General features: G+C 37.4%; 1 protein-coding gene across 3 annotated transcripts in view; it reads right to left on the minus strand.

Annotated features, from left to right (window-relative positions):
• CREB1 (cAMP responsive element binding protein 1) overlaps nt 1-22485 on the minus strand; it is a 71452-nt gene that overhangs the window by 10473 nt on the left and 38494 nt on the right. Inside the window, exons 4-7 of one of the 3 annotated variants that reach the window (XM_036757885.1) lie at nt 15081-15181; nt 11977-12119; nt 8237-8419; nt 6075-6225 (exon numbers count right to left, since the gene is read on the minus strand). In XM_036757885.1, coding sequence (XP_036613780.1) covers nt 6075-6225; nt 8237-8419; nt 11977-12119; nt 15081-15181 — 578 coding nt within the window. Of the gene's footprint in view, nt 1-6074; nt 6226-7034; nt 7104-8236; nt 8420-11976; nt 12120-15080; nt 15182-22485 lie in introns of those variants that run through there. The other 2 variants (XM_036757886.1, XM_036757887.1) reach the window with 2 other exon arrangements.

Genomic DNA, 22485 nt, shown 5'->3' on the forward strand with positions numbered 1-22485 from the left:
AGGCTAAGATATTTTTAAATATGAAAGTATAAGGAACTCACAGTAAGATAATATACTTTGGTCTTATTCTCCCTGAACAAGAATGTTTAACAGACTTGGTCTTGTAGACTGGCAGATAAAAATATGATAATTGTTAGAGGGGGATGCAGGAAGACAGACACACTGATACACTGTTTATTCACCTGTAAATTAGTACAACCATTATGGAAAGAAATTTGGAATTACGCATATAAAGTGGCCAAAATGTTCATACCCTTGATAGGCGTATACTTTAAGGAAAGACAGTGGGAAATGTAGGTGATGTAAAAAATAAAGTATAAAGGAAAAATAAAGGGGAATGTCAGTGCCACATTAAGAAACTTTGTGCCCACAAATTAACCTATTCTTCATATTAAAATGAAGTTACAATTTTTTTGTTATAACTATGATACTCATAAAAGATTTTATTAATAGCTACATGTTATTTGTTGTTGCAGTTTAGTTGTGTCTGACTTTTCATGACTCTGTGGACCATGCTATCCCTGAGGTTTTCTTGGCAAAGATACTGGAGTGGTTTGAAATTTCCTTCTCCAATGGATTAAGGCAAACAGATGTTAAGTGACTTGCCCAAGGTCACACAACTGGTAGGTCTGAGGCTGAATTTGAACTCAGGTCTTCCTGACTTCAGGCCCAGCTACATGTTACATTTTTATTATATGGTTAAAATGTATGATGTTCTAACAATCTTTATTTGAATAAAACATGGACTAAAATGCTTTGCATTCATGGTTTTATGAAGAGTGTGGGGTGACAATTTTGGGGGAGAGAATAACATAAAATTTGAAAAAGAGTTTAAAAGGAGACTATTTTAGGACTAAATTGTCTTGCCATTCCCTAGGACAGAGGGTTCTCAGGCAAAAAGGGTCTTCTTTCAAATCTAATTCTCTTCTTTCTCTCTTCCTTGCCCCCCAGAAAACCTTAGGAAGCATAGCCTGTATATAGTAAATGGAGTGAGAAGTGCTTCAAAAATAAGATGACAAAACAGGTCAGTAAGGCATAATTTCCCAAGTTAAACAGAGAATTTGGCTGGATGAGGTGGTGTACACTTATAATATAAGGTACTGGGGAGGCTGGTGGGTCTCTTGAGTCTGGGAGTTCCAAGTTGCAGTGGGCTGTGGTGGACTGGGTGGCTAAACTAAATCTGGTATTAATATGGTGAGCTGGGAGGGTGTGGGGATAGAAGGATGGATCAGGTTGTCCTAGGAGATATGAACTGGCTCAGGCTGGAGACAGATAAGGCCAAAGATCCTGTGGTGATCAGTGGCTGGATTTTCTGCCTCATCAGTATGTGTCTGAAGCTTAAAGCCAGGTCTTCATGACTCCAAGTTCAACTCTCCAAAAGCTATTGCAAGCTACCTCTCTAAAACGTTAATGAATCCCTAATTAGTTATTTGTACAGAAATGTTCCTAGAAGCATACAAAGATGAGAAGAGAAAGAGATAAATTATTTTACAACTATGACTATAGGTAGAATGCTCAACCAAATAAGGGATAGATAATAAAAGACAAAATAAACTATTTTAAATACTAAGAAGCTTTTTGTAAATGATGAAATTAGAGGAGAAACAGCAGAGTAGGAAAATACACCAACTATCTCTGATAAAAAGCTGGTAACTGTGAAGTGATCCCAAGGGTTCTGGATTTCTTTTTTGAATTATGTAACAAAAGTGATCACACTGTCCATACCGGCTATCCCACAACTACTCCCATCCCTTCGGTTTTATCTGGCTTTAGGCAATAAAATCTGAGTCACTTATTTATGAAGGATGAAGGCTACCATAAAGGGATGAGATGAGAAGAAAAGTTACCTGATTTTACCCTTTTCACAAATGTCAGAATCCTCCCCCCACAAGGTAAGTACTATTTCTTCCTTAGACTCCAATTGTGGATCTGCATCTAAACAGGCAGGGGAAGGCTGTCATTTTGTGGATGCAATCGTAATACTGCCTCATTCTAGTCAAATAAAACCAGACTATAAGAGAGAAACTTAAAAGTCCAAAAGTGAGAGAAAAAAAGAAGAGAAAAAAAATCCCACATGAACCATGAGAAACATGGAAGTTGTAATAAAACCTCAGTACAGCATCCTTGCACAACCTAAGCAAAAGCTACTTCGAGACTGTTCCATGTTTGTAGCATGGAGGTATGGTTAGCTCAGGTTTTCCTTTACAGCCTAGGGCAGAACCTGGATTTTGCAGCTCATTCTACTCTCTATCTGTAGCTCTGCTTGGTTTCAACTCCAGTGAACAAGATGCTCCCATGCAGGGCACCACCATGCTAAGCACCCTCTGCTATCTCCCCGTTAGATTGTCAGCTTCTTAAGGCAATGACTGTTTTCCCTTTTCTTATTTGCATCCTCAGTGCTTAGCATAGTTTCTGGCACACAGGAGACCCTTAAAAAACATCTATTGAATTGAAAATATATCAAAAGCACATGGAAGCTGCCTCTCCATTATGCTTCCTTATTGTGGGAGACCCCTCCATTTCTGTAGCCTTCTCACTGTGGGAGATTCCTGACCCTGTAGTCCCTTCCTCTGATTGGTCATTTCCTGCTAGGCACCTCTATTTTAAGGAAGGGATACAGGTCAGTCAGGTTCATTCCTTTATTCCCTTCTGAGCCCTGCTCCTGCCTTTCCAGAATTCCTTTGCGACCATGTTTGACCTGCCATCTCACACTGGGAGACAGGTCCCACTGTGTTGGTGGCCCTTTCCTCTGGTTGTTTCCTCCTCCCCAAACCTCCATTTTAGAGAAAAGTACCAGGCCTACCACGTTCATTGCTCTGGGTTCTACTCTTGATGCTTCAGACTTCTTTTTTTCACCATGTTTCCTCTGTGGGTCTCCCCAGCCCCTCCTGTCCACCTCTTCCAATATTTTCAGCTTCTTTTTGTACTATCCTTCCCCATTAGAATGCAAATTCCTTAAGGAAAGGAAAGGTTTTCTTCCTTTTGCTTAGGCTTAATACATGCCTGGCATAAAGCAAGCAGAGAAATACTTGTTGACTTGACACAGAGAAGTGTAGATGATTTCACATAGATTAGCACTGTGGATTTATGCAGGAGATTCTATAGTAAGTAGAAACCACCAGGCATAGGTAAATTCCCTTTGGGCAGAGATGACAGTCCACAGAACACTATGACTATGACTTCTGATACATAAACCCCCTAACTTTGAATAACCTGAAGCTGGTTCTACAATCCTCTCCAGCCACAGATATGACCTGGGCAAGAAAGACATAGGTTAGAAAATGTAATTAGGCTCCAGGGACTTAGAAAATAAGAACCGAAGCTCTGGAAACAGGAGTAGGAGGATAGGAAGCAGTAGTCTGTTAAGAAGAGAGTTAATATTGAGCAAAAAATAATGTCCTCCTTTTCAATCCAAACATACGTGGAACAGACAGGAAAGGAGACAGAGTACTAGTAGAATGGGAGGGGTAAAGTCAATGAATAGAAGGGAAAGACCTATGGTCTGGGATCCTGGTAAAAAGGCAATAACAGGGATGAAAAGGTACAAGGAAAGATGATTAGGGTTGGAGCTGCTGGCACGTCCTCAACCATGATTCTCAGCTGTCCAGACCTGCCTGGGAGGTCCCCTTGCTGACAATTCTACTGTTTGCCGAGTATGCCTTGTCGGAGTTGCAGGGCTGGAGGGGACAATGCCAGCAATACTACAGAAGGAATTAAGAGACATTTAGTCTAAGTGCCTACTATGCGTCAGGCCTAGGCATGTCCGAGTTTACCAAAACAATTTTCAGAATGCAAATGGTAAGATGAAGCTTGGCTCAGGCCTTAAGTATCATTTCTTTCACGTTAACCTTGACTTCTGGGGTGATGAGGGCTCCTGGCTTCCATGGCCTGCCTCTCCCTATCCAAAACTAGAAGCAGAGCAGGTATATAAAAGTCCTTTTTCCTTTATGTTTCTTCCATGTAGGCTGGTCATTTTGTTAGATTTTAATAGTTATGAGATTCCCCCACAAATGCCACCCTACTCAATTTTAATGTAGGATGATCCTCAATGAAAGAGTGGGATGGCTTGTTGAGTGGCTGAAGTATAATTCAGTGTAACACACTGCAGTCTCGATCTTGGTTAGACCCATATTAGGAGATTTATAGATCAAGGAAAAAATCCTTCTCTCAAGTGCAATGAAAAGGCCAACGAGTCAGAACTGAGTACGGCCCTGAAAATGGACAATTTAGAAATCTTGAAGGCTAGACAAAGGACTTTTCAGATGATACAAATTTTATCACTGCTAAGTAGAGAAGAGACAAAAAGGGAAATAAAATCACTTACCCTCTTTCTAGGAAAAACAACTTATAATTTCTAACAATCAAAAAGAAAGATTGTGGAGAATGGGTAATTCCAGAAATGATTCGTGTATCCAGGAGAGTTATTCAATGTCATAACTGTCACAGTCAGCAAATATTTGCTTTCCTTGCCAAGGAGAAAGGCAATAGCGGCAAATCACTACGGACAAGGCTGAAAATATCATGAGTATTACACCTCACAAAATGATGAAAAGCAGTGAAGAGAAAATGAGCCTGTAGTATGGCGTGAGATTCATAAGGTTCTTCAGTGAAATCCAGAGTAAAAGCCACCAAAAGACATTATTCTTCCACTGTGGATGGTTAAATCAAAGTGAATGAAAATAGTATATGTATTACCCAGACTAGAGAGTGGGGATTCGTTGAGTTAGTTCATCAATGTATTCATCTTGGACAGACACTCTAGATGTATAATGTGTTCAGTTATTATATAGCAATGTTCTATACAATGCAAGTATAGAGGTCTCCTATCTCCAGAACATGGTAGGAGGGCACAGGGCTGGATAACAAATGGGAAACTGCAAAATGTTTTCAAAGATCTTGAACTCTCTGTTGCTATAAAAGCCCATCTCTTCAATGCCAAAATTCCCCCGGTGACACTGTGTTGCAGAGGAAAGAGAACTCGATTTGGAGTCAAAGGACTCAGTTCAAATGCCACCTCCAATATTTGCTAGCTTTAAACACAGGCAGGGCACTCTCTGACCTAAGTTTTATTCATCTGTAAGATGGTATAGTAATATCTGTATAGTCTATCTGATAGGGTTACTGTGATTATAAACTCTGTAAACTTTTAAGCACTATGTAAGGTACTATTACTAATACCTGGTTGTGAATTATGGGATATTGTAATCTCAAAAACATCCAACTTAAAAATAACACAGAGTAATGCAAAGACGCAAACAGGTATAAATGGAATTTGAGCACACTGCCAAAGAACAACAAGAAGCAGCAAAACGAACATTAAAAAAAGAGTACGTACGTCTGAGAAATAAGTGTCCAGCTTATACTGTGGTCTTACGGCAAGAACAACAATCAACAGATGGAGGGAAAGCCCGAGTGATGTAACCGGAACCCCAAGGATATTAAGAGAATCAGAAGGGACTACCTAGGACGCTGGATGGCATTCCTCAGGAGGATTTTTTTTAAAGATACGAGCACAGAATAAGAAAGCATGGACCAAGGGGTTGTGATATGCATCTCATTATATGCCTCAGGATCATACAAATAGGGATTAGACATTGTACATGCATAGAACCAGCGTTGTTACTTGAATTAGCATCAATGATGGTAAAATGATCATGGTATAAGACCTTGTATCTATATGCCAGTCATAAAGTGATATATCTGTAAAGTTAATACATTTAGCAGGGAAAACAAAACACACAAATCACCTTGATGTCTTCCAATTTTTAAAAAGAAAAGACTTTCAGTTAGTCCATCTGGTTAGAGCATAGTGCTAATGAGATAAAGTCTATACATCCGATTCCTCGAACAGTACCTATAGAAAAATGAAAACTCTGCATGTACACTGCATGCAAAGAAAGTTATCTAAAAAATCCATGCTGTTGGTCACAAGTGAGGACAGGCAGAAAGAAGTGAGTTAAACAGCTAAGCATATATTTCCAAAAAGACACAGTGTGCATCATCATTCACAAAGGATAGCACATTTAAGATTTAACTGGTTTTCAACTAAATCTAAGTTAATGCATTATACATACCTATTCTTCATTAGACGAACTTCTCTCTTTCGTGCTGCCTCTTCTGCAGGTTGGGTGGGAAGTGCCGGGGATGATGCCATCACAACACCAGGTGCAATGGTACTGGTGGGTGCTGTTCGAATCTGGTACGTTTGTACATCTCCAGAGGCAGCTGAAAAGAAATAAAAAAATTGGGATGTAAGGCATGAGACTTTAAGGCACTGCAATATTCAACTGTTAAACTAGCATCACTATAAACATGACAAAGGACAAAAATGGGATCAGAGGATTAGAGGACTCTGGCATTGTTTGGGTCATCAATGGAAACTAATTCCTAATTTAATGTATCAATGAGTAAAGCCACTTGAATGGAAAAGGAGCTGACCTGTACTGCTATGTATTATCATTTTTCTTTCACTGAAGGACAGTTCTATTGAGTTAACAGGTTTACCAACTTTAGATCTAAAAGGTAAGTAGGAAATAGCTTGGATGATCTTCTGAGACAGTGAGTATTGTCCTCAATGCCTTCTTTTGATATAGGTAAATTCATATTTTAATATTTCAAGCAGAATCTCTTGACAGGATATAAAAACAACCAAGACTTTTCAAACGTAGCAAACTAAAGCATTATGGTCAACTGTTACAATTTTTAAAATGAAACAAAACTTACACTACCAAAAAGTATCGTTGTTTTGAGACAACTAAATTATTCACGCAGACACTGTTTTAATTGGTAAATAAATTCAAGTTGGGTTTTACTAACCAAAATATCCAGTGACTATGGAAAGAAACACAACCAATATTCTTTCCAACTAGGCTCAGTATCTATACTCCCAAAGAAAAGAAATTTAAAGAAATTTCAAAGAATTCCGAAGTTTTCATAAATTATTCATATTTGCTCCCAGACCTACCACCACCTTATCAGTACCAATTAAAATGTGTAGTTTGGGGGAGAAAAGTTAAGATTTATATACTAAGACATGTTACCATCTTCAAACTGACGTTCAGAATTCAAATTCACTGACATCCTGCTTTACATTTTTTGAGTACCTGCATGTAAAGTGAAAAGGTGTTTTATTCCCATTAATATGCAGTATATTGTTTTTCAAAACGTTATTCTTTTTAGTAACAGGATATGTTCTGTAAACCTCCTAGGCTCTTTAAGTAAATTAAAAAAATATGTATGTGATTTTTGAGGATTATTCAAAAGGAAAATATCCAAGTTGAAAAGGTAAAATAGTTACTGCCTGACATGAGGATTAAAGGATTATATCTGCAATGGAACATTTTTAAGGAAATAAGTGATAGATCTAGTATCTATTATTCTAACTTATAAACTCTACTTTTAAAATGACAAATTAAATCTAAAATCTATTGTCCATTATTTATATTTTCAGTGTGGCATGAATTAGTATTCTTGAAAGACCCATATGGCTAAAAAACAAAAACAAAACAACCAATTTTTCTTTATAAGAATTCTAGAACCAAAATAGAGAGAAACAGGCTTTTTTCAAACCTGAAGTTCATAGAATGCAATTTCCTCGTGATGAAACTACATTCGTCCTCAAAATGAACAAAGTTAAATATTACCATTAGAGAATCATGGAAACGAAACTCATACTTTTACCATAATCTTGGCACAAATGTATAAGATTTTTCAGTTTAAAAAAGTATTTTTTAGGAAGCAATTCCTGAACATTAATTAAACAGAAGAGGTGGTAAAATCCTTTCAGGGAAAAATAAGAAAATTTTAAGGCAGAAAGAAACCTTAAAAATCATCTAGTTCAACTTCCTCATTTTACAATGGAAGGTGATACACAGAATAGAAGGACAACTTGCCTAAGTCACACAGCAAATCAAGGGGAAGGTAATTTCATTCAGTGAACATTTCATGACATGATATAACATGACATCTCATCCCTGAATATGCTCAAACAGTAAGAAAGCAAGACCACATTTTAAAGCCTGGAAATATTTGTTTTCTGTGCCATGATATCCTGGTCCAATAGAAATGTTGAAACATTTTAGAAAGAATATTATAGTCTCTATAATGAATAAAAATAAATGTTTAAACTTGGAGCATTCTTTCCAACAGTGATTTACACTGTACTTACTTTTGCTGCTATAGTTTGTCAAGTTACAATCTTCTGGAATAATCCCAACACATTGAAAAATTCTCTTACCTTGAACAACAACTTGGTTGCTAGGTACGAGGATCTGTTGCCCATCAGTGGTCTGAGCATACTGCAGGATGGTAGTGCTGGCCTGAGTGGCAGCTGCATTTGTCATAGTTAATGTCTGCAGGCCCTGTACCCCGTCTGTGCCATTGTTAGCCAACTGTATTGCTCCTCCCTGGGTAATGGCAACTAAAACCCAAAGAATTTTACTGTTACAAATAAAAATAAGAGCCATAAAAGACTACAATATACATGTATTTACAAACAAAGCAAAAACCAAAAAACACCAAATATTTATTGTAACTAAAACCTTATCCCAGCAAATGAGATGTCAAAAGAAACATTCTATCACTTCTGAATCACATATGGAACAGTTCTCACAAAGGTGTCAATCCATACTCATTATTTCATTGTTAATGTAATTATTAACTATCACTTATCTGATGGAAAATAATGTAATCACATCTATGTTATTCAAAAAGAAAACTAAGATAACTATTCATCTGTAGTAAGTATACAAGACCTTTAAAGGTATACGTAGGTGTGTCACTATCTTTATTGTTATTACTATAACAGAGAAAAAATACTTGTACTAGCTATCTCACTGGGCTCTTCTAAGGTAAATATTTTATAAAGCTGTAGTGATACTGAAAAGTGCTGCTATGGTGATTCAACTTTATAGCATTACTTCATAAAATTAAGCACTTAATCGATTCAATGAAAAAACCAAAATAATTTGTTACTATATGTCAAAAAATGACTAGAGTAGCAATGTAAAACAATGTTTTTTGGGAAAATTGCGAAGATATTCTTTAGAAATCAACACTGAAGACCTCGAGAGGCTAAATATTAACCAATAAATTAATCAACAAGCATTTGTTAAGTATCTACTATGTGTCAGCCATCATGTTAGGCACTGAAAGGCAAAAACAAAAATAAAGTCTCCTCTCATTGAGCTTACATTCTATTGGAGAAGAAAACAGGTGTATATAATACCCACACCCACACCCAGCATAAATACAAAATAAGAGGGTTTTGGGAGGGATAAACTAAACTACTAATCTTAAATGATCCTCTGAAGTCCTTCTTCCTAAGGGACAGAAGTCACAAAACGAATATCAGACAACACCACTTTTAAGATAGGATTAAAATTTAACCAAACAGCAGAGACAATATATATAGATTACTGATATTGATTTGTTTCTTACAAGGGAAATACTTAGGACTTCTACCTAACTTCAAGCTTTAAGACAAATCTCTAAATAAGTGGTTTCCGAGTTTTTTGGTCATCTATCTCATCAGTAAAAAAATTTGAATATGCAGCACTAATATGAATATTTATTTATGCATAAATTATATACAAGTATTATATGTTTATATTTATGTATATTATAAAACTTTAAAAGGAGAAATTTTTTTTAAAGGGGGGTGGGGTGAGGGGGAGACAGTATACAGATAGGGAATTAAGCTGCCTGGATAGTGGTTAAGTTTTAACTGCCAGTGATGGGAGAGGAGGGAATAAGGAAGTATTGGATGACAATGTGTAGCCATATTATGTTGGACACAAGACTGACTGGCTGTTGCAGGGTAAATAGGATATGCCCCATCTCTCACCCTACAACTGGTTGATCACAGAGGTGCTGGGGTCATAATAAGCCTTCACTTCTGTGACTACGGGCTCAAATAGACAAACATTCTTTTGCCCAGTCTCAGTGAGTAGCCCTTATGCCAGTGCCCCTGCCCCTTTCCAACTCTACATGAGAGGCAAAGTTTTAACCCTGTATCAGACACTTTACTAGCTGTGTGTCCTTAAACCTCTCTGAGTTTCAGTTTCTAAAATGAAGCGGTTAGACTGATGGCTCTAAGGTCTTTTCTAGTTCTAAATCTACTAACTTTGGAGCCAAGAGGATGTGGGTACAAATCCTGCCTCTGACACTTAATACTTGTATAACTCTGAGCAAGTCACCTAACCTAGTTGGGCTGAAAGAACGGGGGATGTGACAACACATTGCAAAGTATAAAGGTCTACAAAGACATAAGGTATAATAAGTTCTCTGTTATTTTTCCCTCCTTGGTCAATCAGTCTTCTAACAGTTCCCTATTCCCTTTTTGACTGGTATTTTTCCCCTGCCTTAAAAAAAAAAAAAAAAAAAGAACACGAATAAACTTCCCATTATATCCCCATCCATTATTTAACAGTTCCCCCCATAAGCCCCCCCCCCACCTGTTAATCAACTTACCTTCACTTAACTTTCTTCCAATTTAATTACCAAGGCAGTTATGACATAGATTATAATGGATGTAATCACAGTATATTATTGCTATGATTACATATTATAAAACTGTTCTGAAAAAAAGGGCAGTACTTTATTTTTAAAATGTCCTCTTCATTTCCCTTCTCCAAAATTCTTTTCCTTTTCGATCTAAAATTTAGGTAATGGATAAGTGGAAATGTTTCTTTTTCATATTAAAGATACTTTAAAACTCTGTTCCTTTTACCTTGTGAAAAATTTCAATTAGGAAAGGCGAAGTAAGTTCTTAAAGCAATAAGGCCTCAGTGTGGAAGGGGAGCACTTTGAAGATTACTCCTTTAAAGAGTGGCAATTTTTAAAATCAGAGATACTAGACAACTAATAGTACCTGGGCTGAAAACATGACTTTGAGCCAGGGGAGCTGCGAACTTCTATTCATTGTTGAGACACAAAAACTGTTCCAAACAACTGAGCTACACAGAGTTTGGGACATGCATAAAAATCAAATGTAAATTTACTTTAGAGATTCTCGAAAGCAGAGCCAGGAAGCTAAATAATGGGCAGCACTGAGTTTTATATAAAAGGTACAGGAGCTGAAGGGATCTGAGTGAGAGAAATGGACAACAGAAATATAACCACTGTGAAAGGGACTCTCTGAATTTTTTAAGAGGAATTTTATCTCTGAGAAGCAAAAAGCAGGTCCTCTCAATATTTTTTCTATGTTTGGGCCAACATAACTATATCAAACGTTACTTGACACTAGGGATAGATTTGAATATGGCAAGCCACAGCATGCAACTGTAAAAATTCTGAGATGGAGTCCTTTCCAAAACTACACTTCAGGGAAAGAATTCATTTTTAGAGAGGAAAGGTGGGAAGGGTTGCTTTCAAGTCTTAAATGTATTCAAAATAAGTTTCCTTTATGTGAACAAATTCTTTGTACTGTAAGAGTAGAAAATAGGGGTTATTTTGTTCATCTATGAATCTTCATAACGTAGCACGTAGTAGGTGTTAATTTTTGTTGAAATGAATTACTAACTACACTTAAGGAGAGGCCCACCTTTAAAAAAAAAAAGACTACACGTTTTAGTTACACTATACACTTTCAGAAAACAGGTTGTTCTTGTTCGGTTGTGTCTAACTCTTCATAAGCCCATTTGGGTCTTTCTTGGCAAAAATGCTGTAGTGTATTTACTTTGCTATTTCCTTCTCCAGTTCATTTTACAGATGAGGTAACTGAGGCAAACAGGGTTAAGTGACTTGCCCAGGGCCACACAACTAGTAAGTATCAGAGGCCATATCTGAACTTAGGTCTTCCTGACTTCAGGCTGTCACATAGTTGCCCCCAGAAGAGCCCTTTATACAGAAGACAATGGCAAGGGAAATGTAAACAGCTAGACTGGAAAATTAGACTGCATACATTTTATAAACTCAAGAAGAATTTAGTCATTCACTCCTCTCTTAGCTTCTCCAGATATAAAGTGTATTACTTACTGTATTGCCCACTGCTAGTCTGGTAGATTGGAGTTGGCACCGTCACAGTCGTAATGGCTGGTGCTGATGTCTCCTCTTCAGATTTTTCTTCTTCAATCCTTGGCACTCCAGGTGCATCTGAGGATAAGTCATTCAAAATTTTCCTAGAAATATAGTAAGCCAAACAAATCAATATAAAAGTAAAACAAAGTGCCCTAGATAAACACAAAGTGATAAAAAAGAAAAAAAAAGAGTATAACAAAAAGTTGCTAGTGGTTATGACTGATTACACATTTGGGAATCTGGAGATTTAGTAACTAAACAATACATTTTACAAAAAACTCCCAAACAAATAAGAATTGTTAAGAGTTAATACATTGGCTAATTCTAGATCAAAGAAAAAGGCCTCATAGTTTGTGTCAAGAAAGTAACTATTTTGAGGAGGAGACAGCCTGATGCAGTGGAAAGTGTCCTGGCTTTGAAGTTAAAACATGTGGGTTCTAATATTGGCTCTGTCATTTAAAAAACGGAAAGAGAACAAAAAGGCCAAAAGGAAACACAGACAAGCAGGATTGTTTTAAAAGTTACATGCTGAATAGTGACATAAATTTGAATAATTACTGATAGGGGAAACTAAAAGTTAGGAGTTTTCTGAGGATGAGAATACACAGAAGATGACTGACGGCATAGAAGCATAGGACAGGCAGGTGGCACAATGGATAGAGCACTGGGCCTGGAGTCAGGAAGAAACATCTTCCAGAAAGTGAAGAGGAATTAAGAAGCCTTTTGATGAGGGTGAAAGAGAAGAGTATAAAGGCTGGCTTGAAGCTTAGTATCAAAAAAGCTAAGATCCTGGTAACTAGTCCTATGGCTCCCTGGAAAACAGAGGGAGAAGAAATGGAAGCAGTGTGAGCTTTTATATTCTTGGGCTCAAAGGTCACTGCAGCCATGAAATTAAAAGATGCTTGTTCTTTGGAAGGAAAGCTATGGAAAATCTGGAGAGCATATTGAAAAGCAGACATCACCTTGTCACCAAAGGTCCATACAGTCAGAGCTGCGGTCTTTTCAAGAGCAATGTATGGCTGTGAGAGTAGGACTATAAGGAAAGTTGAGCACTAAAGAATTGATGATTTTGAATTGTGGTGCTTGAGAAGACTTTTGAGAGTTCCTTGGATAGGAAGGATGTCAATCAGTCAACACTTATAGCAATTAATTGAGGCTATTCACTGGAAGGTCAAATACTGAACTGAAGCTTAAATACTTTGGAAAAATAATGAGAAGACCCTCATGTTGGGAAAGATTGATGGCAAAAGGAAAAGGGGATAGAAAAAGATGAAATGGATAGATAGTATCATGGAAACAATGAACATGAACTTGGAGAGACTTCAAGAAATAGGGGAGGATAAAAGGTTCTGGCTTGGTATAGTCCATGAGGTCGCCAGAACTGAGAGACTGAACAACAATGGTGTATAAACCTTATGGAACATCCAAGCAAGAGGAATAATAAGGCAGGGAAAGAGAAAAAGCAACTGGAAAAGTAAGAGTAGTAGTTTAGTACAGTATCATGGAATTCAGGCAGGATGACAGAAAGGGATCTATGAAGTTACTGAACATGTATTTGTTGTTCAGTTGCTTTTCAGTTGTGTTTGACTCTTTTTGACCCCATTTGCAGTTTTCTTGGTAAAGATCTCCAGTTCATTTTATAGATGAGGAAACTGAAGCAAAGAGACGTAAATGACTTGCCCAGGGTCACATAGTTATTAGTTAAGTGTCTCAGGCTAGATTTGAACTCAGAAAGATGAATCTTCCTGACTCCAGGCCTCATACTCTATCCACTGTGCCACCTACCTGCCTTGAGCATATATATAACTCTGAACCTTTTTAAAGACTACGAAACTGAGGCCCAGGGAGTCAGTATAACAAAAGAGATGAAATTTAACTCAGGCCCTTCGACTCCAAATCTAGTATTTGTTTTTAGAAAAAAGTTCTAAGAAAAAATGGGTAGTTGATAGCCTGAGAGGAGAATAAAACCTCAGAAAGAGCCATTAGATTTCACAAAATGATGTGTGAAAAAGGAGCTTTGTTCAAAGTGGGAATACCAGATTTCAGGAAATTAAAGAGAGAATGGGGTGGTAAAGAATTTGTAATTTAAAGTAAGTCTTATTGCTAGAGAGAAAAAATATATGTGGCTTGCTCTTATTGCTTGTTTTAATTTGCTTCATGTTAAAAAATGTAGTATAACCTGACCTTATGAAACAAATAAAAATTTAAGTTATAATGCTAAGTTGATATATCCTACAGGAAAAAAAAAGGGAGACTGACTATAAACCGGTAAAAATATACCTGGTTCAAGAAGAGAGTGAATTCGGTTAAGCAAAATTCCTGAAGGCTTCAATATTGGTTTATAAATACAGATTTAGGAACCTGAATTTGGCTCTAAAGAAATGAACTGAACTAATTTGTCTTTAGGCAAATTAAAAAAAAAAGACTACAAATAAGATGCAACAGGTATTCTCCAGTTCCTTAAAAGAACACAGAGAAACACACATGGATGAGATGACCAATAATGTTAGATAGATAGGGTAATGAGAAGCAATGTGGCATAGTGGACAGAGCTGGTTTTGAAGTCAGGAAGGCCTGGATTCAAGTTCTGCCACTGACACATAACAGTTGTGGGACCACAGGTAAGTCACTTAACACAATTTTCTAAGATTCTAAGTTGAACAAATGATGCTGATCAACAATGCTAGAGAAAATTTTTCCACTGGGGTTTTTTTCAGGCTGAAAACACAGGTCCAGGTCTATCCCCTACACGACAGAAAACAAAAACAAAAAGTAGAAAGATTATCACCACTGTCAATTTTAGCAAGGGAATTTGTGGAATTTCCCTTCTTTTACAGTTTGAGCAAGGGGGATCCTCACAGATCAAAGGCCGCTAAGGGCCAGAAGTAGTATTTATATAGGAAAGTAGTTAAAAAGAGCCCTAGACTGGTATGCTACTAACTGAGTTACCTTTACACCTTTAAACCCTTTAATTCTAAAGATGGTGTCCATTATTTCCAGGAGAACACACAGGGCTTTATACATAGTGGAGACTTAGTAACTACTTGTTTGAATTTCTGTACCTGTAGGAGGGCCGCCTTGAAAGAATTTCTCTTCTTTTTTGAGAATCTGTGACACTATCTACTGATTCCTGTGAATCTTCACTCTCTGCAATAGTAGAAATCTGAAAAGAAACAAAATTGTACTGCTTCAACTGAGTTCAGTTCACAGTTACTTTACATAAAAGAGGAAGTCAAGAACATGAACAACATGCGTCAGAAGGAATAAAGGATTCCATGAAAAAGATCAACACTGATTCCTTTTGCCTCAGTCTCTCACCATGTAGAGGGTAAATATTACCAAATAACTTAGAAGACCTATAACAATTTGTCAACGTTAGGATGTACCTAAATTCAACGTTCACAGTCAAACAAAAGAAGTACTGAAGGAAGTTAATCTCGAGTAAACTAGTCATTTAATTTTGGGTGTTCCAGTTTCCTCATCTGCAAAATGAATGGCTCTGGAAGCTATGATTCCTTTTAGCTCTAAATGGATCAATTTCTCTTTGTATCTGTTTACATTTTACTTTCTGGCCACTAAGACCATGGCTTTAAAGGTAGACCTTTTCTAGCTCCAGAACTCCCATGGGGGTTGAGGGGAGGACAGAATTTCACTGTTCCGGTTGGTGGGTATGTCAAGACGCCAGTTTTCCCTAATCAGGCTACCGCCACGTTTCATTTGACTTCCAGAGTTCTTCCTGCCAGTTACCATGTATACCCTCCTCTTTACCTCCAAGCTAGATGTCTAGTTCTCAAACCATAATAAACTTAATTATGCCATTGCTACTGGAAAGGGTACGTCAACCTACTCTCCTATAGATCCATTCACAACGCCTGGAACTTTTCAAACCAAAATACCCATCTCTGGCCAATACTTCTCTTATATGTGTTGTCTCCCTTTATCAGAATGTAATCTTCTTGAAGACATGCTAGTTTTTTGTATTTGTATCCTAAGCTTTTGGCAGAGTTCTTGGTAAAAAGTTTAATAAATGCTTTTTAAAATTTATAACATTCAATTTCATTTAAAGGAAACAAATCAATAAATAGAATAAAATAAAGCATAGCTCTATACCTGATCATAATAAGCCTACTTATCACGTAAACTTCCTTGTTTGTAACAGGAATTGTACCATGTACTAATGGATATTGACAGCTGCTGATAAAAATAGGAACAGTCATGTCATGTTCTGGAAAGTAGTCTTAGCAAGTAAACTCAATTTGTGTTGCATAATATTTCAGCTCTAATACTTCCAAGGATCCATGATTTTGGTAAGGGAGGCACCCCCCTCCACCAACACAGATCACAACTCTTTTGTAAAATGTTCTTTGAAAACTGCAGTGGCCAAAAAAAAAAAAAAATCATCACTCAGCAGCCAATATGGGGGAAAGCCTCTCCAAACTTACTAAGCTTGTCCTTGAACAGCAGGCACAGCTTGTCATTGAGCCTATATGCTAAGCCTTTTCAGCCTGGCAAAACTTATGCTCTAGTGATGTAATATCTAAAATCCATAATTATCTTCACAAGATGATCCGATAGAGTGGTCAAGGACACATACTAGAAGCTATGTCTAAAGTTGGAGAGATCTTAAGATCCACTTGGTACCATTCTTTCACTTTAGAGATGAGAAAACTGAGGTCCAGGAAAAAGGGTGACTAGTCCAAGGTCACAAAGGAATTATCAGGGGCAGGACTGGAAGCTAGTGATTCCCAAATTTTATGTAACAGTTGAAAAAACAGCTTCCACATGCATTGTAAATCTATGTAATGCCTTTTTGAGGCTGGTGTATCAGGGATTTTTCTGTTTTACGAAAGAGGAAAATGAAGCTGAGGGTGTAAGGTTTGTTTCCATATTTCGCAGGCAGCATAAAGTCAATGGCAAGGCTAGACCCTTGGCTCGGCTAGTCCTGCCTGGTTTGGAGGATACTGTATGTTGTACTTCGATATGTCAAGTACTTATGGATACACTTCAATCTCATGCTATACATGGATGAGGGAAAGCTGGCAAGGGTGGGTGAACAGAGATGCAGAAATGGGAGGAGGGGAGAGGCTCAGCAGGCTCCAGGACTGGGCCAAGGTAAACCAACCTTGATACATCAACTGCTGCCTGGAGCTGAGTCTGGGATCTTGCTTATTTATGTTGCCCTTTTTTGAAAGTGCTTAATTTTAGGTTAGAAGCATGGACTAAATGCTGCCAGAACTTATTTGAATGTTTAGGTAAAGTTAAAACTAGAACATTTTGGTCTTGATTTCCAAAGAGAAGAAGATGACTTTTCACTTTGGAAAGTGGAGGTGTTTCACTTTGTTTTACTAACCAAAAAGTCCACTCTTAATCATGTAATAACATCCCCACGTGCTAGAACTTTCTGTGAGCATAGGCATAAACAGTTAAGTACACTCACCTATGTTTTGTAGTCTTCAATACCACTATCATGCATGTTTTTTCTTCTTTATCCCAAATTATCCCTTAAACATGCAGGACCAGCCTTTTTAGTATTGGGGTCACTTAACCCGCAGGAGTCAAGCAAGAACAAGACTTCATAGTCATCGGAATGTTATACAACTGTATAATATTTACTTTACTGTAAATATTGGAAGTGGTCAATAATTTTATATTTTTGCTTTAAAAACAAACAAACAAAAAAAACCTGACCTCTGAAATGCTAGTTAAACTATCCACTTCAGTCTTCAATACTTCTTCATCCTTAAATCTAATCTGCTGAGATTAAACCTTGAATGCTGACGGTCTCAGCAGCTGAACTAGACAAAGCTATTCCCTGGCCGGCCTTGGCATTAAACCATGCATAAGTACTCCAAAGTCTGATCAGATCAAGTCAAGGATGTAGTGGAGGTTCTCCACCCAAATGATGTGGTACATTAGTTTAATTTTGATTCCTTTATAGAAATTTGCTCTAAAGTCAAATTTTTAAGAATGTACTCTCTTAATACATAGTTTTAAGTGCAACCATCACAGAAGAGTAAAAGTTGACATTTGGGTAGGCCTCCTTTGAAACTCCTTTGAAAGATATGTGAATACAGATGAGCTCCACCAGCCTCAGCCTCCCTAATAGCAGAGATTACAAATGTTTGTCACCATGTCTGGTCTAATTTAATTAGAAAAAAAAAAACCCAATAAAAAATCCTACAATTTTTCTTATTTTTAGTTCCAAATTCTCTCCCTCCACCCATTCCCGTCAACACCTCTCCCCCTCTCATCAGAAGGCATGAGATATGATACCTACTACACATATGAAATCATGCAAAACATTTCCACATTAGCCATTTTTGTGAGGGCAGGAAGCAAAGTAAAAATATGCTTTGAGTTGCACTCAAGAGTCCATATCCACCTTTCTGGAGGTGAGGAGCATTTTTTCATCAGGAGTCTTTTGGAATTTGTTGTGGATTATTGAACTGATGAGGGTAGCTGAATCGTTCACAGTTGTTAATTACTATACTATTGCTGTTGCTTAGTACAATGTTCTCTTAGATCTGTTCACTTCACTTTCCATCAATTTATATAGGTCTTCCCTGTTTTTTCCAAAACTATCTCCATTATTTCTTATATCACAATAATAATCCATCATAACTTGTTCTGCCATTCCCCAACTGATAGGCATCCCCTCAATTTTCAAAACTTTGCCACTACAAAAAGTGCTGCTATAACTATTTTTGTACAAATGAGTCCTTTTCATCCTTCTTTGTTCTCTTTGGGTTACAGATCTAGTATTGCTGGGTCAAAGGGTGTGCCTAGTGTTATAGTCTGTTGGGCATAGTTCTCAATTGTTCTCTAGAACAGCTGGACCTATTCAAAGCTCTGCCAATTAACATTATCCCCAGCATTTATCATTTTCCTTTTGTGATATTAATTATTCTGATAGGTATGAGATGGTACATCAAAATAGTTTTAATCTGCATTTCTCTAATCAGTAGAGACTGAGTATTTTTCATGTGACTATTAATAACTGATTTTTTTTATTCTGAAAATTGCCTGTTCATATCCTTTGATTATTTATCAATTGGGGAAATGGCTCTTGTTTTTATAAATTTGACTCAGTTCCATATATATTTGAGAAAAAGATCTCTGTAAATACTTGCTATAAATTCCACATCTCCCTCCCAGTTTCCTGCTTTCCTTCTAATTTTGGCTGCATTTGATTTTGTTTGTACAAAAACTTCGTATAACCAAAATGACCCATTTTATCTCCCATGATTCTATCTCTTAGTTGGTTATGAAGTCTTTCTTCTCTTATCAATAGATCTGCTAGGTCATTTCCCTCCATGTCCCCTAATTTGCTTATTACATCCCCCTTTATGTCTAAACCATGGGCCCACTTTGAGCTTATCTTGATATATATTATGAGATATTGGTCTATAGATAGTTTCTACCAAACTGCTTTGTATTTTTCCCAGCCTTTCTTGTGAAACAGTGAGTTCTCAGGGCAACAGTTTGGATCTTTGGGCTTATCAAACACTAGATTACTATGGTCATTTACTTTTGTATATTGTACAATTGATATTACATGCTTAAACACTCTGCTTCTTAGCCAGCACTAGACTGTTTGGATGGTTACTATTTTATGGTACAGTTTGAGGTCTGGTATTGCTAGCCTACCTTCCTTTCCTTTTTTTTAAATTGATGACGCTGATATTCCTGAACTTTTGTTTCTCTGGATGAATTTTTAAAAATTACCTTTTCTAGCTCTATAAACTAATTCTTTGGAAGTCTGACTGGGATGGTACTAAATAAGTAAGTTAGGGTAGTATTGTTATCTTTATTATATTGGTTTTGCCTACCCATGAGCAATTAATATTTCTCTAATTGTTTATATCTGTCTTTATTTGTGTGAAGTGTTTTGTAATTGTGTTCACAGAGTTTCTGTCTTTTGGTAGGTAGATTCCCAAGTATTTTATAGTGTGTGTAGTTATTTTAAATGGAATTTCTGTTATCTCTTGCTGCTGGAATTTGTTGGTAATACAAAGAAACAGTGACGTAGGTTTAATTTTTTTTCTTTTTTTAAAAATTTATTTAATATATTTAGTTTTCAGCATGTATTTTCACCAAAGTTTGAATTACAAATTTTTCCCCATTTCTACCCTCCCCCCACTCCAAGATGGCACATATTCTGGTTGCCCTGTTCCCCAGTCAACCCTCCCATCTGTCACCCCACTCCCCTCCCATCCCCCTTTCCCTTCTTCTCTTGTAGGGCTAGATAAATTTCTATGCCCCATTGCCTTTGTATCTTATTTCCTAGTTGCATGAAAAAACTTTTTTTGTTGTTGTTGTTTTTGAACATCTGTTTTTAAAACTTTGAGTTCCAAATTCTCTTCCCTCTTCTCTCCCTACCGACCCTCCCTAAGAAGACAAGCAATTCAACACAGGCCACATGCGTATCATTACATAAAACCCTTCCACAATACTCATGTTGTGAAAGATTAACTATGTTTTGCTCCTTCCTAACCTATCCCCCTTTATTGAATTTTCTCCCTTGACCCTGTCCCTTTTCAAAAATGTTTGTTTTTGATTACCTCCTCCCCCCTGTCTACCCTCCCTTCTATCATCCCCCCTTTTTTATCTTCTTCCTCCTTCTTTCCTGTGGGGTAAGATACCCAATTGAGTGTGTATGGTATTCCCTCCTCAGGTCAAATCCGATGAGAGCAAGATTCACTCATTCCCCCTCACCTGCCGCCTCTTCCCTTCCTACAGAACCACTTTTTCTTGCCACTTTTATGCGAGATAATTTACCCCATTCTATCTCTCCCTTTCTCCCTCTCTCAACATATTCCTCTCTTATCCCTTAAATTGATTTTATTGTTTTAGACATCATCCCTTCATATTCAACTCACCCTGTGCCCTTTGTGTTTACATATACACACATGTATACGCATATATACCTATACATATACATACATAGACACACACATATGTGTATATATATGTATACACACACATATATATGCGCATATTCCTTTCAGCTACTATGATATTGAGGTCTCATCAATCATATACATCATCTTTCCATGTAGGAGTGTAAACAAAACAGTTCAACTTTACTAAGTCCCTTACGATTTCTCTTTCTTGTTTACCTTTTCATGCTTCTCTTGATTCTTGTGTTTGAAAGTCAAATTTTCTATTCAGCTTTGGTCTTTTCACAGTACTCTATTTTATTGAAAGTCCATATTTTGCCTTGGAGCATGATACTCAGTTTTGCTGGGTAGGTGATTCTTGGTTTTAATCCTAGCTCCACTGACCTCTGGAATATCATATTCCAAGCCCTTTGGGCCCTTAATGTGGAAGCTGCCAGATCCTGTGTTATCCTGATTGTTTTTCCGCAATATTCAAATTGTTTCTTTCTGGCTGCTTGCAGTATTTTCTCCTTGGCCTGGAAGCTCTAGAATTTGGCGCAATGTTCCCAGGAGTTTTCTTTTTGGGATCTATTTGAGGAGGCGACCTCTGGATTCTTTTAATTTGTATTTTACCCTCTGGCTCTAGAATGTCAGGGCAATTCTCCTTGATAATTTCTTGAAAGATGATATCTAGGCTCTTTTTTTGATCATGGCTTTCAGGCAGTCCAATATTTTTTAAATTATCTCTCCTAGATCTCTTTTCTAGGTCAGTGGTTTTTCCAATGAGATAGTTGACATTGTCTTTCATTTTCTCATTCCTTTGGTTCTGTTATATAAATCTTGATTTGTCATAAAGTCACTAGCTTCCACTTGCTCCAATCTCATTTTTAAGGTAGTATTTTCTTCAGTGGTCTTTTGGACATCCTTTTCCATTTGGCTAATTCTGCCTTTCAAGGCATTCTTCTTCCTCATTGGCTTTTTGGAGCTCTTTTGTCATTTTACTTAGTCTATTTTTTAAGGTGTTGTTTTCTTTTGGGTCTCCTTTAGCAAGTCATTGACTTGTTTTTCATGGTTTTCTTGCATCCTTCTCATTTCTCGTCCCAATTTTTCCTCTACTTCTCTAACTTGGTTTTCCAACTCCTTTTTGAGCTCTTCCACGGCCTGGAACCAGTTCATGTTTTTCTTGGAGGCTTTTGGTGTAGGCTCTTGGACTTCGTTGACTTCTTCAGGGTGTATGTTTTGGTCTTCTTTGTCACCAAAGAAAGATTCCAAAGTCTGAGACTGAATCTGGGTGCATTTTCGCTGCCTGGCCATGTTCCCAGCCAACTTACTCGACCCTTGAGTTTTTTGTCAGGGTGTGACCGCTTGTAAAGAGTACTTTGTTCTGAGCTTGAGGGGATGTGCTGTTGATTTCAGAGCCATTTCTATACATCCAGCTCTGCCACACCAGCACTCCTCCTTCCTCAAGAACCACTAATCTGAACCTGACTCAGACCTTAAGCAGGCTCTGCACTCCTGCTCTGATTCACCACTTAATTCCTCCCGCCACGTGGGCCTGGGGCCGGAAGTAACTGCAGCTGTAGTTCTG

This window comes from Trichosurus vulpecula, chromosome 4 (genome assembly GCF_011100635.1).
Source record: "Trichosurus vulpecula isolate mTriVul1 chromosome 4, mTriVul1.pri, whole genome shotgun sequence".
Lineage (NCBI taxonomy): Eukaryota > Metazoa > Chordata > Mammalia > Diprotodontia > Phalangeridae > Trichosurus > Trichosurus vulpecula.